A 13,911-nucleotide genomic window follows, 5' to 3' on the forward strand; every position below is an offset into this window, starting at 1 on the left:
TTACCCCCTGCTGTGACCCCCTGCTGGGACCCCCTGCTGTTTCCATACTGTTACCCCCTGCTGTGACCCCTGCCGTTACCCCCTGCTGTTTCCATACTGTTACCCCCTGCTGTTTCCATACTATTACCCCCTGCTGGGACCCCCTGCTGTTTCCATACTGTTACACCCTGCTGGGACCCCCTGCTGTGACCCCTGCCGTTACCCCCTGCTGTTTCCATACTGTTACACCCTGCTGTTTCCATACTATTACCCACTGCTGGGACCCCCTGCTGTTTCCATACTATTACCCACTGCTGGGACCCCCTGCTGTTTCCATACTATTACCCCCTGCTGTGACCCCCTGCTGTGACCCCCTGCTGGTTCCATACTGTTACCCCTGCTGTGACCCCTTGCTGTTACCCCCTGCTGTGACCCCCTGCTGTTAACATACTATTACCCCCTGCTGGGACCCCTGCTGTTTCCATACTGTTACCCCCTGCTGGTTCCATACTGTTACCCCCTGCTGTGACCCCTTGCTGTGACCCCCTGCTGTTTCCATACTGTTACCCCCTGCTGTGACCCCTGCCGTTACCCCCTGCTGTTTCCAAACTTTTACCCCCTGCTGTGACCCCCTGCTGTTTCCATACTATTACCCCCTGCTGGGACGCCCTGCTGTTTCCATACTATTACCCCCTGCTGGGACCCCCTGCTGTTTCCACACTGTTACACCCTGCTGGGACCCCCTGCTGTGACCCCTGCCGTTACCCCCTGCTGTTTCCATACTATTACCCCCTGCTGTTAACATACTATTACCCCCTGCTGGGACCCCTGCTGTTTCCATACTGTTACCCCCTGCAGTGACCCCCTGCTGGTTCCATACTGTTACCCCCTGCTGGGAACCCCTGCTGTTTCCATACTGCTACCCCTGCTGGGACCCCCTGCTGTTTCCATACTGTTACCCCCTGCTGGGACCCCCTGCTGTTTCCATACTATTACCCCCTGCTGTGACCCCCTGCTGTGCCCATACTGTTACCCCCTGCTGTTTCCATACTATTACCCCCTGCTGGGACCCCTGCCGTTACGTCCTGCTGTGACCCCCTGCTGTTTCCATACTATTACCCCCTGCTGGGTCACAGCAGGGGGTAACAGTATGGAAACAGCAGGCGGTAACAGTATGGAACAGCAGGGGGTAATTGGAAACATCAGGGGGTAACGGCAGGGGGTAACAGTATGGAAACAGCAGGGGGTAATAGTACGGAAACAGCAGGGAGTCCCAGCAGGGGGTAATAGTATGGAAACAGCAGGGGGTCCCAGCAGTGGGTAATAGTATGGAAACAGCAGGGGGTCCCAGCAGGGTGTAACAGTATGGAAACAGGAGGGGGTCCCAGCAGGGGGTAACAGTATGGAAACAGCAGGGGGTCACAGCAGGGGGTAACAGTATGGAAACAGCAGGGGGTCACAGCAGGGGGTCCCAGAAGGGGTAAAATAAATAAATATACATATAAATATTTTATTTCGAAATATATAACATTTGATACATTCGGATTTATTAAAAATTAATGATTAAAATACTTTTTAAAATGTGTGATCATTCATTATAACTTTGATACTGTATGCAAAATTTCATTGGTTAGAGTCATTTATTCCGTTTATTAAGAGCTAGTGTGTCATGTCAACGTATATCTTTCAGTCCAGCTACTACTTTATCATGAGAAATGCCATACCGCCGTTTCACCGGCAATGGATTTTAGTGTTTTTTAACCGTAGGTTAGATTTGCAGTTTCTGCACTTTAGTCGAGACCATTGTGGGTCCGATTTAAATTTAATCAACAATGGGGTTATTTGGAATTACTATTTTTAATTACCAATTTTTCATTTTCCTACGTTTCTTGCTGCCAATTTTGCCTTTATACGGATACATTCATCCAGACGAGTTTTTTCAGGGGCCCGAAATTGCAGCTGGTAATTAAGTTAAGTAATTAACCGGTAATTACCGTTAATGACTCTATTTTTCTTGCCAATTTTAAGGCGACATCCTTAACTACAAGATTTTTAAGCCATGGGAATTCAACTCGAGTTTCCCTATGAGAAGCACAATTTCATCACATTCTTCTAGCATTATCTTTGCATTGCTGAAATACGTGTCAAAAGACACGAGGGCCAATCTTTTACTTCCGCTACCTCAAATTTTCATGTTATTAATATCTCTAGTCAATGACTGGGTCTTGAAAAGATTGTGTAAGAAATTGAACGCCGATTGGAACGCTATTTCAGTCATTTATTCAACATCTTACGTAACTTTGATATACTTTGCGCGAACATTTAGCAACTGCCTCGAAACGGCTGTATTCTCAATTTTGTTATACTTGACAATATGTTTTATCGAGTTTAAAGACGCTAAAACATTCACGCGTAAAAAACTTCACGAAAATCAGAAGACCAATTCGGCTCTGATTGCGTTAACGCTAATAACTGGAATTTTTATCAGGCCTACCTTTGTCGTTTTTGCCGCGGTTCCTATACTACTTTGGCTGTTCAAATCCGAATCAATAAAGATAGCCTTAACTAGAAAAATAATTCCAATGATCGCGCCAGCTTTGGTGGCATCCGCGTCCATCGTAACGCTAGACACTTTGTACTACCGTAAAACGTACTTTCATACATTTCTAACCAACGTTAAATATCTGGCCGTAAAAGATTTATTAAATTTAGTCATCACTCCCGTCAACTTTGTAACGTACAACTTCCAAACGAAGAATCTGGCCAAGCACGGGTTACACCCTTATTTTTTACACTGGCTAGTTAATGTTCCCTTAGTTTTTGGCATTTTGGGAATATACGCCACCTACGATTGCTTAAAAACAACGATTAAATACAAATCTTCCAAACTGAATGCCTTAAAATTAGCTCTAAATCTTATTTGGATCATTCCCGTTTGTGGCTTATCAATCTTCCCTCATCAGGAACCGCGTTTCCTGATTCCTTTGATTTTACCCTTAGTTATAGTCTACGGTCCGGTTATTTACAAATCAAAATCTTTCTTTACGCTTTGGGTCTTGGGAAACTTTGCGTGCGGATTTTTCTACGTCGTTTTACATCAAGGAGGTATCGCTCCCTGCCTTTTCCATATCTCCTCGAAAATTGTGCCGGAAAGTAGCAACAGAATCGAGCTAGTTTTCTTTCGAACGTACCTACCCCCGAGATATTTACTACAGTTAGATCGTAATGATGATAGAGTTAAAATAACGGATGTGGGCGAAAAAGAGTTGGAAGATTTGGTTGGCATCGTGCAAAATAAATTGAAATCAGCTCCCCCTAAAACTGACGTCTACGCCATTATTCCGGGTTCCATTTCATCGTCGGTTAATTTTATGAAACAAGTTCAAGGGTCCAACGATAATAAAAAATTTGTATTAAGCCGAGCTCAGTATTTCTTCCCACACTTATGCACCGAAGATTTACCCAATTTTAAACTTTTGTACGCTTGCGCCACCACAAACTGCAAGTTTTGGGGCATTTTTCGACAGCAACTTAGCTTGCAAATGTATAAAGTCAGTTACTTAAGAATATAAGTACATTTCGCCTCTTAGAAGCGAGAGGATTAAAGGGAGGGTGAAGTAGAAAATCAAGTGATTTTTTTATCAATTCTTCTACTAATTACAAGACCAGTCTGCATAGTGAAACATTCAGGAAATAACACCGAATGATTTTAAAATTCAAATTAGGTTCCGATTTTAAGGAAAATTTTAAACAAGGACCTCCGGCCAATCGCGTAACGCCCTGCCTTTTTGTTAACAAAATTCTCGTGGCACGTTCCGCGTTGAATGAAATTTATCACGAGATTAAGTAAAATACGCGCGCGACGTGATAATCGTGGCGCGAGACAAGGAGCGTGCCACGAGAATTTTGTTAACGGGAAGGCAGGGCGTTACGCGATTGGTCGGCATGCAGTCCTTGTTTAAAATTATCCTTAAAATCTGAACCTAATTTGAATTTTAAAATCATTCGGAGTTGGTATTTCCTGAATGTTTCACTATGCAGACTGCTCTTGTAATTAGTAGAATAATTGATAAAAAAATCACTTGATTTTCTACTTCACCCTCCCTTTAAAGTTCGTGAGACGCAATCAACGTACAGTTCTTGATGCCATACGCTTTATATACCCCCCCCCCCCCCATAATTGGTCTAATATTTGTCTTATTCCCAAGTCCCAACCAAACTACTTAATACTTACGAAGCAAAAGGCTTAGCACAATTTTTGGAATAAATACTCCTCGTCATCGTAAAAATATAATTAACCACTATAGGCCTAATATACCATGCACTTACAAATAAAATTTAAACCTTTTATTATATTTATAATTAATACCTCATTAAATATTAAACAATATTATATATGTCATCATCATGCCTTAAAAAAAACGAGTTAAATGTTAGTTAATTGCATTTATTTAAATATGTAATTGTGGCCTTATTTACGCTACATTCGTTGCAAGCCTAAAGAGCTGCATGTTAAAGTTAAATAATGTATATATATATATATAAGACCCGGAAATCTTCGGGTTAATCAACTTCTATTAGAAACTTTGAATCTAACGAAATTGCGCCTAATATTTAAGATTTTAATTAAAAATTGCTATACTAAACTAGTCACTCACTATTAGCAGCTTGAAATTTTGTAACATTATTAATTCAAGTATTATAAATATTTCAATTTTGCACAAAAAAAATCCCGAGTTTGAACGTTATTTTACAGACTACATTCTGTTTAAGCCTATTTTGCTTATAGCCCTATAATATTTTCCATAAGTATAGTGTGTTACCACGAACTTTGTAGTGACGTCACATGCTCTTATCTCTTACCTTATTTTCAGGCGACCATATTGGCAGTCGCGAGACGTCGTCAGCTTGGGCAATACAAATTCGGGACCCAATATTGACGTCACAGTTTTTCCCCCCTAGCTTCGTGGTAGCACACTATAGAGCTATTTCAGTGGGGGAAAAATTTCGTCTGCTACGAAAATTGGGCCTGCCTTTGAGTGTATGGCGGCCATTTTATGAGGGTTTTCTCTATGGGCAAATAGCATTGGTGACGTAGCCATTACCCCCTCTGAAATAGCTCTATAGGAATAAGTTTATAAGATACGCTCTTCCATAAGTATGACGCTACCTATACCGCGTAATGGTAGAGACTTACAACTCGAGTTAGTTCGAGAACGACAACGCGAGAATTGAAGTCCTACACTCGGTTGGGGTTAATTTTGCAGCTAGGACTTCCATCTAGGTCATATTTAGTCTGCATTACTAAGCCTTTGACAGCATCGCCTGACCAGGTGACAGGTGTCACGACACTTTACTAGAATCTATGACCTACCTTACCCACTTCGTGACAAAGTTATGGATGGAACTTATGAACTTATCGCCTATAGAGCTATCTCAGAAGCCTTAGTGCGACTTCACCCACGCTATTTGCAAAATAAAGCCGAGCTCGTGACGTTTTACCTAGGCACTGACGTCACAACTGAGATAGCTCTATTTAAAGGATAAAAATTGAATCAAAGATGAGGGTGCCGCGGTTGTAGTAATTAGTCTGGGGTCCCTATGGCAGTCCCATACTTACAGAGAATATTATAGGATTATAGGCTTACGCGATGGACGGAGTTAATTTAAGTAATTCAAAGAACTAATCGGTCACTGGTTGAGGCTCCGGTGGTAGCTCCTCCTCGTTTATTAGCCATCTTTTTTTCCCAGCATTTTTTCTTGCACTCCATCAGTTGTTGAACGTCGCTCCACATTCTCATCTGTTTCTGTTTGACTTCGTGATTGTCCTTGACTTCCACTCTTTGATCTTTAAGGTGCTTGGACATCTGTTCTTGTTCTTGGATCAATCGCGTCAATTGTTCCCTCATGCTCTTTTTCTTCTCCTGAGGATCGCTGGACACGTACATCTTAATTTCGTCAGCCATTCGATGCTCTTGAAAGTCCAGAATCTCGACGTTACATTTCAGAATATGGTATTTGGATTCGTCTTGAATCACCTCGTCCTTGATGCTTGTCACTTCCTGAAAGATGATCCAATGGAGAACATTGCGTCAGAACAGAGGGGGGACCTCAGGGCCGTCGAGAGAGAGTAGGGGGACCTCAGGGCCGTCGAGAGAGAGTAGGGGGACCTCAGGGCCGTCGAGACAAGAGAGTAGGGGGACCTCAGGGCCGTCGAGACAAGAGAGTAGGGGGACCTCAGGGCCGTCGAGAGAGAGTAGGGGGACCTCAGGGCCCTCGAGAGAGAGTAGGGGGACCTCAGGGCCCTCGAGAGAGAGTAGGGGGACCTCAGGGCCCTCGAGAGAGAGTAGGGGGACCTCAGGGCCCTCGAGAGAGAGTAGGGGGACCTCAGGGCCCTCGAGAGAGAGTAGGGGGACCTCAGGGCCCTCGAGAGAGAGTAGGGGGACCTCAGGGCCCTCGAGAGAGAGTAGGGGGACCTCAGGGCCGTCGAGAGAGAGTAGGGGGATCTCAGGGCCGTCGAGAGAGAGTAGGGGGCCCGGGTCACCTGTAGGGCTGTCTTGATGGGGGCCCGCAAACTCTCTCGATGGCTCTGGAGAGGGTCTGTTAACGTTTCTAAGAAATCAAAAATGTACCTGTTCCAGTTTAGAGATGTTGCTTTCTAATCCAGCGGCGCAGGAATCGTAAGACGCCTTCTTTTGATCATACACTAGCGTCATATCCTGAGATTCTTGCCTGAGAGGACGCAATTCCTTGATAATAGGCGCCAAACGAGCCTTTTTCTCGGCTATTTTAGCGTTCAACCTCCTGACCATGGTGGCCATTTCTTCCAAAGTTTGTCCTTTCTGCTCGTCCAATTGGGCTTTAACGCTGGAAACCTTTTCCAATTCTTCTTGGGTGGTATGATACCCTTCGATACCCTGTTGTTCCTCCATCGAGGATAAATTCTCCGAAACGGATCTTTCCTTATTTTGCAGAATCTCTTCGGTTCTGGCTAGGACGCCAATTTCCGCTCTGAACTCGGCTAATTCTTGACGCTTTTTCTTGTAAATTGTGCTTTTGCTTCTCAGTTTGTTGACGTATCTTTTAAACTATAAAAACGTATTTAACACGATTAGAAAGCGTTATTAAACGAGGATGTAATTATTCAGATTATACTTCGTCTCCTCGCAAAACCTCTTCTCCGTTGAATCCTTTCAATTCTTCTTTCTTTTCTCGCAATTCTTCTATCAAATGATTTAGTTCGGTTCGAAGTTCGTTTAACTGCTCGGCCGCGCCTTCCTTTTTTCGTCCAACAATAGCAGCCTACGGGCATTAAATACGTACGTTAGAAAAATCCGCGTGAGAAATGTTGAGCGTGTAACATTTTTACTTGTTGACGAAAGAGTGATAATTTATCATCAATTGGATCTTGACTCATCATTCGTTTCTCAATTAGCTGATTGGTTTCCGAATTAACAATTTGTATCTGCGTAAAAACAGTTGGTTAATCAGCGCCCGCGTGTCTCGATCCAGCATGCAGTAGCCTATTTCGCTTCTATTACTTTAGCGTGCAATTGGTCCAGATCGGTTCTTCCCATAGCGGGTTCGTGGGCAACTTTTTGCATGTCTTCGTTGTATCGAGTTTTACTAGCAATTTCCTTTGGTAGCTTTTCTTTGATGAGGTAAGCGTTTACTTTGGTTTCCTCCTCGAGTTTTTGTATTATACCTTATTGGGTTTAAAATTAAATTGAAGGTTTGCAACGCGACGTATTATAATAATAATACCTTCTGGTGAAGCCCCGAGTCCAGCGTGTTTCAGTTCTTTCAGTTGTTGATGCAGTCTCGTTATTTTTTGCTCAACGTGAGACATCTACAAATAATGCGATGGTCAAGCAAATAGTCACGGACGGTGTTGAACGGGATAGTTTACCAAATTCTTTTGTTCCAGCTTTTGTTTTCCTTGTTGCATGGCTTTATCCTTTTCCTCTCTTAGTTTCTTGGCAATCGTAAGCATAGCTTCTTTACGAGGATGAGACTCAACCTTCCGCTTCAGTCTTTCTATCTTCTTGGATAACTGATCTCGTTCTTCTTCCATATGGGTTAAGTCTTTCCGTATCTCTTGGGTAGAGTATCCGCTATTTTGAACCTGTTCGTACTGCTTATGAAACTCCTTAAACTCTTCGATCAGGTGTTCGTATTCTTGAAAGAGATCTTGAACGTCGGAATCGCCTTCTATGTCAGGCGCCAGCTCAATTTTAACCAGGAATCGAGCCAGATACGCTCGTTTTATAAGCTCAGGAAGTCTCGTCAAGGCCCATTCTAGTATGTGATGGATAGTATCTTTATTGCCAGTGACAATACCTTGACGAAAGGCACTCATGTCAACATCCGATGGTGGTTTGTACTTCAAAATGCGTAGAAATCCCAGCATTTTGACTGCTGTTTGTTCAGGATCTTCAGAGCGAATATCGGATTTCATCTAAAAATTGGTAATTGGAATCAAATTAATTCTTAAAACTGCTAGAAGACGGCAAACGAAGCCTCATCGAGCGAGAAAAGATAACCAAACCTGACCTGAGCTAAGCCTAACGAAAACCAAACCTAACCTGACCTGACCTAAGCCTAACGAAAACCAAACCTGACCTGACCCTAACAAAACCAAATCCTAATAATGAATACTATATGGGGGGTTGTTTGCCGTCTTATCCACCTTAAAACAAAAGCAATAATTAAAAGCACATAATCATAATGAAAGTAATATTGGTCTAGCGCGTTACGTGAATTTACTAAGCCTTGGTTTCATACCTTAGGGTCAATTTCGGTGAAAACATCATTGAGAATTTGAAGCAGTTGCTCGCTTCGTAGAGAATCGAAAGATATCAAGTTTAATTTTTGATTAAACGGAGGTTGGTTAAGTTTTTGAACGATATATTTAATTTGGTCGCTCATATTGGAAACACCTAACCCATCAAACAGCAACTAAACTGACCGCTTTGTAACCTTTGTTGACACCACGTGTTCGTGATGTTACCATAGCAACCGCCTAGGCTAGACATAAACACAAATCAGACAAAACGAAGTCAAAACAATTAAATCGGAAAATGTCGCTAATTTCATATTTTAAAAAGTAATTTTTGTTAATTATTCGTAAGCACTTGACTACAATTCAAAACCCAAGCACTATTAAAGCTTTTTTAAATAAACACAAATAATTAAATTGACACAAAAAAACCTATTTTCCCACCACACCTCCTACAACAGGAAAAAAACCAAAATGGCTTCTAAAAAGGGTGAATCTCAAGAAAATGTAAAAAATTTTGATTATTTAAATATTTAAAGAACTTTCAGACATTAATATTAAATAATAGAATTCCAAAAAGCTTAATTATTTAACAACATTCTCATAAACAGTTTTTAAACACGTACTAGGCCTAGGCTTATTACCCAACTAGTGTTAAGGAAGAGCTCACTTACAGGGGCCAGTCTCGTACACGTCAGCTTTACCGGCTGTTTATAGAAAAGTCTCGTCTAAAAAATCTTAAAAGTTTGCAAACGAGCTCATAGTTTCTAACCAACCCTTTCGTTCTATTCCAATTGAATTTAATATGGTATTTAATAATTTTATATTAAACAATGTATGTTTAAACTTACACCTTTTTTTACAGGGCAGCAATCAAGAAGATAAACCAATTAAAGTTGATAAATGGGACGGTTCCGCTGTCAAAAATGCCTTGGACGACGCGGTTAAGAAAGTTTTTACAGAAAAGCTAAACTACATTGAGAGTCATCGATTGATGGATGGTAGATTGATGATTTGCAGTATCGCTGTTGGTGCAGCGATGTTCGCTTTAGTTTGGGATTACCTTCACCCGTTTCCAGAGTCCAAGATTGTATTAATCATCTGCGTTGTTTCATATCCTTTTAATTTTATAATATTAATAACGTAACGCTAATTATATCCTTAATGAATGAACACGTACTTCGTATTAATGGGAATGTTAACCCTGTACACGACACTATTAGAGAAAGGAATTTTCCTCGTAGCTTACAATCCTGACCAAGCTGGTGTTGATCCTGATGATGTTTGGACCGTTAGCTCCAGTTTGAAAAGGTATACGAATATCCTAAAGAATTTGCGTAAATTAGATTAATAATACATTAATATATCGTTTTTTTTTTATCTTTAGATTTGATGATATGTACCAAATAATGGTTTCTTACGCTGAAGGAAAAACTGGCAAAGTTCGTGAAGCTAAGTTTGAAAAGTCCATTGCTAACTGGTTTGACGAAAATGGAGTTTTGTTATCGGAAGTCTTTGATCCTGAGGTGCAGAAATTGCATAACAGTCTAACATCGGAAAAGAAGGGAAAATAAATCAATTGTTCTTTAAAAATCTAAATTTTTTGTTTGATTAAAACTAAACTATGTATTTATATGAATCTTTTTCATTAAACATTGTCCCTCAAAATGTTCTTGATATCAATAGAATATATTTGTATCTTTCAAATGGTCTTAAGACAGTCTGATCGCGGGACCATTTGCACCCCTACCATGGAGGCTTATCTTTTATACACCTATTTTACATCGCAAGAGGCAGAAACCAAATGTCCCAGGGTGGAGCTAAAGTTTGTCTCTATCAAACTTGGCCCGTTGTGCACTAAGTCCTCTTGAATTGGCGCTAAAGGGCCCCGCGCTTGGCGCTATACCTTTTAGGTGACATTAAATCTGTATGGCCCATTGTCCACTCTACCTACAAGTACCCCTTTCTTTAAGCAATCATCACTAGTACACGTGTTCTAAAGGTTTCCCATTAAAATAGTCGGGAACTCTCGTAAGACAAGCTCCTGGGCAACAAAATAGAGCTATCTCAGTTGTGACGTTAGTGTCTAAGTAAAACGTCAGTGGGCGGCCATGTTTGGTACCACTTGGTTCTGTAGGCAAACATCATGGGTGACGTCACAGTAAGGCTTCTGAGATAGCTCTATTTGAAGGACGTCGCCGACCCAGCCCATGTCCGCGGGAGGTGACTTAACCTCCACGGCCCTACCCCTGATTAATGATGATTGCATCCAATCAAAGACCTCAATGGACACGGTGGTGTAAAATAAGTAACAATCATTAGCGCCCAAATGAATATAAGACAACTGAAATTATGCTCTCAAAATGTTTCTTTTATTTCAAACAGGAATATGAACTCGTTAGTTTCAAATCCTCAACAAAACAATTGGAATTAGTATTCTTCTCCATCATCTTCGATGCCTTCGGCGGAATCAATTCCAACTTCTTCATAATCCTTCTCCAAGGCAGCCAGATCTTCACGGGCTTCGGAGAATTCACCTTCCTCCATACCTTCTCCAACGTACCAATGAACGAAAGCCCTCTTGGCGTACATAAGATCAAACTTATGGTCCAGACGGGCCCAGGCTTCCGCGATAGCTGTAGTGTTGGAAAGCATGCAGACGGCGCGTTGAACCTTGGCCAAGTCACCTCCTGGTACAACAGTCGGTGGTTGGTAGTTGATTCCAACCTAAAAAGAGAAAGCATTTGGCTGGTTAGTTCGGGACGCCACTATGACGATTCCCCCCCAACTAAGTTATGGTCTCGACCTTGAATCCAGTTGGACACCAATCAACAAATTGGATGGTTCTCTTGGTCTTGATGGCAGCGATGGCGGCGTTGACGTCCTTCGGGACAACATCTCCTCTGTAGAGGAGGCAACAAGCCATGTACTTTCCATGACGCGGATCGCACTTGACCATTTGGTTGGCGGGTTCGAAACAGGCGTTGGTGATTTCGGAGACTGTAAGTTGTTCGTGGTAGGCTTTCTCGGCAGAGATGACGGGGGCGTAAGTGACCAGGGGGAAATGGATACGAGGGTATGGCACCAAGTTAGTTTGGAACTCGGTCAGATCTACATTGAGGGCGCCGTCGAATCGGAGGGAGGCGGTAATGGAAGAGACGATTTGACCAATCAGTCTGTTCAAGTTGGTGTAGGTTGGTCGTTCGATGTCCAAGTTTCGTCGGCAAATGTCATAAATGGCTTCATTATCAACCATGAATGCGCAGTCAGAATGTTCCAGAGTAGTGTGGGTAGTCAAGATAGAGTTGTAGGGTTCAACCACGGCTGTTGAGACCTTAATAATAAAAAAGGTACTTCCAGGTTAGACTTTTTGACGCAAATAGCACGTCACACGCGTCATACTCTACCTGGGGAGCCGGGTAGATGGCGAATTCGAGCTTGGATTTCTTTCCATAGTCGACGGACAGTCTTTCCATGAGAAGGGAAGTGAAACCAGATCCGGTACCACCACCGAAGGAATGGAAGATGAGGAAACCTTGGAGACCGGTACATTGGTCGGCCAACTTTCTAATGCGGTCCAAAACCAAATCGACAATTTCCTTGCCAATGGTGTAGTGGCCTCTAGCGTAATTGTTGGCGGCATCTTCCTTGCCAGTAATGAGTTGTTCAGGGTGGAAAAGTTGACGGTAAGTTCCAGTTCGGACTTCATCAACAACAGTTGGTTCCAGATCAACGTAGACAGCTCTTGGAACGTGTTTGCCAGCTCCAGTTTCACTGAAGAATGTGTTGAAGGAATCATCGCCTCCTCCAATGGTCTTATCACTGGGCATGGTACCATCGGGTTGGATACCGTGCTCCAAGCAATAAAGCTCCCAACAGGCATTTCCGATTTGGACTCCAGCCTGTCCAACGTGTATACTGATACATTCACGCATGTTTGGTTTTTAGATTTTTGTAATCTGAAATTAAAATTTAAAATCTGGTTCTTAAACATAAGGTTCGAAAACTACTACGCCGTTACTAATTTCGCAAAATGGCCGACACAAAAAAATTATCAATGGCCGCCGCATCCGCACCATTTATGTTTCGACCGCGCCCTAAATGTCAGCCATTGAAAATGGAACTCGGGGAAGCTAATTTCCGTTGCATTTTAAAGAACCTCGCTCTGAATTATTTCTGATGGTACATAAATCTACAATATTTTCTCTAACAAATATTTAAACCATAAATAAGATGTGAAATTCAGTAGAAACTAGGCATACGTGGCTTCAGTTTCTCAAACCCAGTCTCTGACCGGACCAGCGTATTAAAACTAAGAATTTAAGTATAATTTTAAACTAAAACTACCCATATCCGTCTACTCGCCGTTAGTTTTACCAACAAATAACCTAAAATTAAAGTTAATATACTTACAAGCGACGAAGAAACGATTGGTAAAATTTTTGGAAGCTGCGACACGGCTTACGAGGATGCCAGTCACACTAAACAATGACTTTTCCAACGGAAAATCAGCTCTTATACGGAGGCTTTCGACCAATCAGAAACGATGAAAAAGGCGCGTGACGGTGAATGCGCAGGCGTTAAGATTTTCAAAATGAAAAAAAAAAGGGAACCGCCCGAGGAGAAGCCGATAAAATTAACTTACGTCACTAAATCCAAGGAGAATGTACAACATGTTACCTGTAGGTGTATTAGTTTTTGTAGCTCGATTGAAGGAAAGTATCGGAAAAATCTGTGTTATTTTAACTTAAATATATTTAAACAATGGTATTCAGATTACAATTTATAATATGAAATTAATTAATTAATGTACTCCTCAACTCCTGTAGTGTCTTTCAGTAACATGGTTATGTACTACACTTACGATGTTCACACATACGTCACATTGTTGACTTTGTGGACAACACACGAAATAAATAAATAAATAAATAAATACCTCAATACATATCCTGAGTGCGGAGTTTAAGCCATCCTTGTTGCGATGCCGGTACATGATAAGCAGTTAAGGGGCTTCACCTAAAGATTAGTTTCATTATATTTTCCCTTTTAAGGTTTTTCCTTAAATAATTAAACATTTAACTAATTACCGCTCCTACGATATAGACTCTTGATAATTATTAAATAATTAAATCTAAATCAAAAAGTTTAACTAA

General features: G+C 41.7%; 4 protein-coding genes across 6 annotated transcripts; 2 read left to right on the plus strand and 2 right to left on the minus strand.

Annotated features, from left to right (window-relative positions):
- Window positions 1-1,527: 1,527 nt before the first annotated feature.
- On the plus strand, window positions 1,528-4,628 carry LOC149658694 (GPI alpha-1,2-mannosyltransferase 4-like). Its single transcript, XM_089844313.1, has 2 exons — window positions 1,528-1,941; window positions 2,008-4,628. The coding sequence occupies exons 1-2, from the start codon at window positions 1,812-1,814 to the stop codon at window positions 3,549-3,551; spliced, it is 1,674 nt and encodes a 557-aa protein (XP_089700439.1). The 5' UTR covers window positions 1,528-1,811; the 3' UTR covers window positions 3,552-4,628.
- On the minus strand, window positions 4,411-9,413 carry LOC149658695 (intraflagellar transport protein 81 homolog). 2 transcript variants are annotated; one of them, XM_089844304.1, is made up of 9 exons: window positions 9,385-9,413; window positions 8,764-9,006; window positions 7,889-8,437; window positions 7,744-7,828; window positions 7,521-7,684; window positions 7,349-7,444; window positions 7,135-7,281; window positions 6,612-7,067; window positions 4,411-6,041 (listed from the first exon to the last, which is right to left on the minus strand). In XM_089844304.1, exons 2-9 carry the CDS (start codon window positions 8,905-8,907, stop codon window positions 5,655-5,657), a joined length of 2,028 nt encoding a protein of 675 aa, XP_089700430.1. In that variant the 5' UTR covers window positions 8,908-9,006; window positions 9,385-9,413; the 3' UTR covers window positions 4,411-5,654. The 2 variants fall into 2 exon arrangements, with proteins under 2 accessions (XP_089700430.1, XP_089700431.1); XM_089844305.1 differs by lacking the exons at window positions 8,764-9,006; window positions 9,385-9,413 and adding an exon at window positions 8,575-8,611.
- Spase25 (Signal peptidase complex subunit Spase25) lies at window positions 9,127-10,426 on the plus strand. 2 transcript variants are annotated; one of them, XM_089844317.1, is made up of 5 exons: window positions 9,247-9,265; window positions 9,435-9,566; window positions 9,624-9,870; window positions 9,934-10,069; window positions 10,146-10,426. In XM_089844317.1, the coding sequence occupies exons 2-5, from the start codon at window positions 9,564-9,566 to the stop codon at window positions 10,330-10,332; spliced, it is 573 nt and encodes a 190-aa protein (XP_089700443.1). In that variant the 5' UTR covers window positions 9,247-9,265; window positions 9,435-9,563; the 3' UTR covers window positions 10,333-10,426. The 2 variants fall into 2 exon arrangements, with proteins under 2 accessions (XP_089700442.1, XP_089700443.1); XM_089844316.1 differs by lacking the exon at window positions 9,435-9,566 and having other exon boundaries at window positions 9,127-9,265.
- Window positions 10,427-11,108: 682 nt separating this feature from the next.
- Window positions 11,109-13,302, minus strand: LOC149658697 (tubulin alpha-1C chain). Its single transcript, XM_089844314.1, has 4 exons — window positions 13,172-13,302; window positions 12,166-12,717; window positions 11,565-12,092; window positions 11,109-11,485 (listed from the first exon to the last, which is right to left on the minus strand). The coding sequence occupies exons 2-4, from the start codon at window positions 12,691-12,693 to the stop codon at window positions 11,189-11,191; spliced, it is 1,353 nt and encodes a 450-aa protein (XP_089700440.1). The 5' UTR covers window positions 12,694-12,717; window positions 13,172-13,302; the 3' UTR covers window positions 11,109-11,188.
- Window positions 13,303-13,911: the final 609 nt, after the last annotated feature.

This window comes from Phalangium opilio, unplaced genomic scaffold, assembly GCF_054372755.1.
Source record: "Phalangium opilio isolate 3A_F unplaced genomic scaffold, DU_Popi_V2 ptg000075l_1, whole genome shotgun sequence".
NCBI classification, from domain to species: domain Eukaryota; kingdom Metazoa; phylum Arthropoda; class Arachnida; order Opiliones; family Phalangiidae; genus Phalangium; species Phalangium opilio.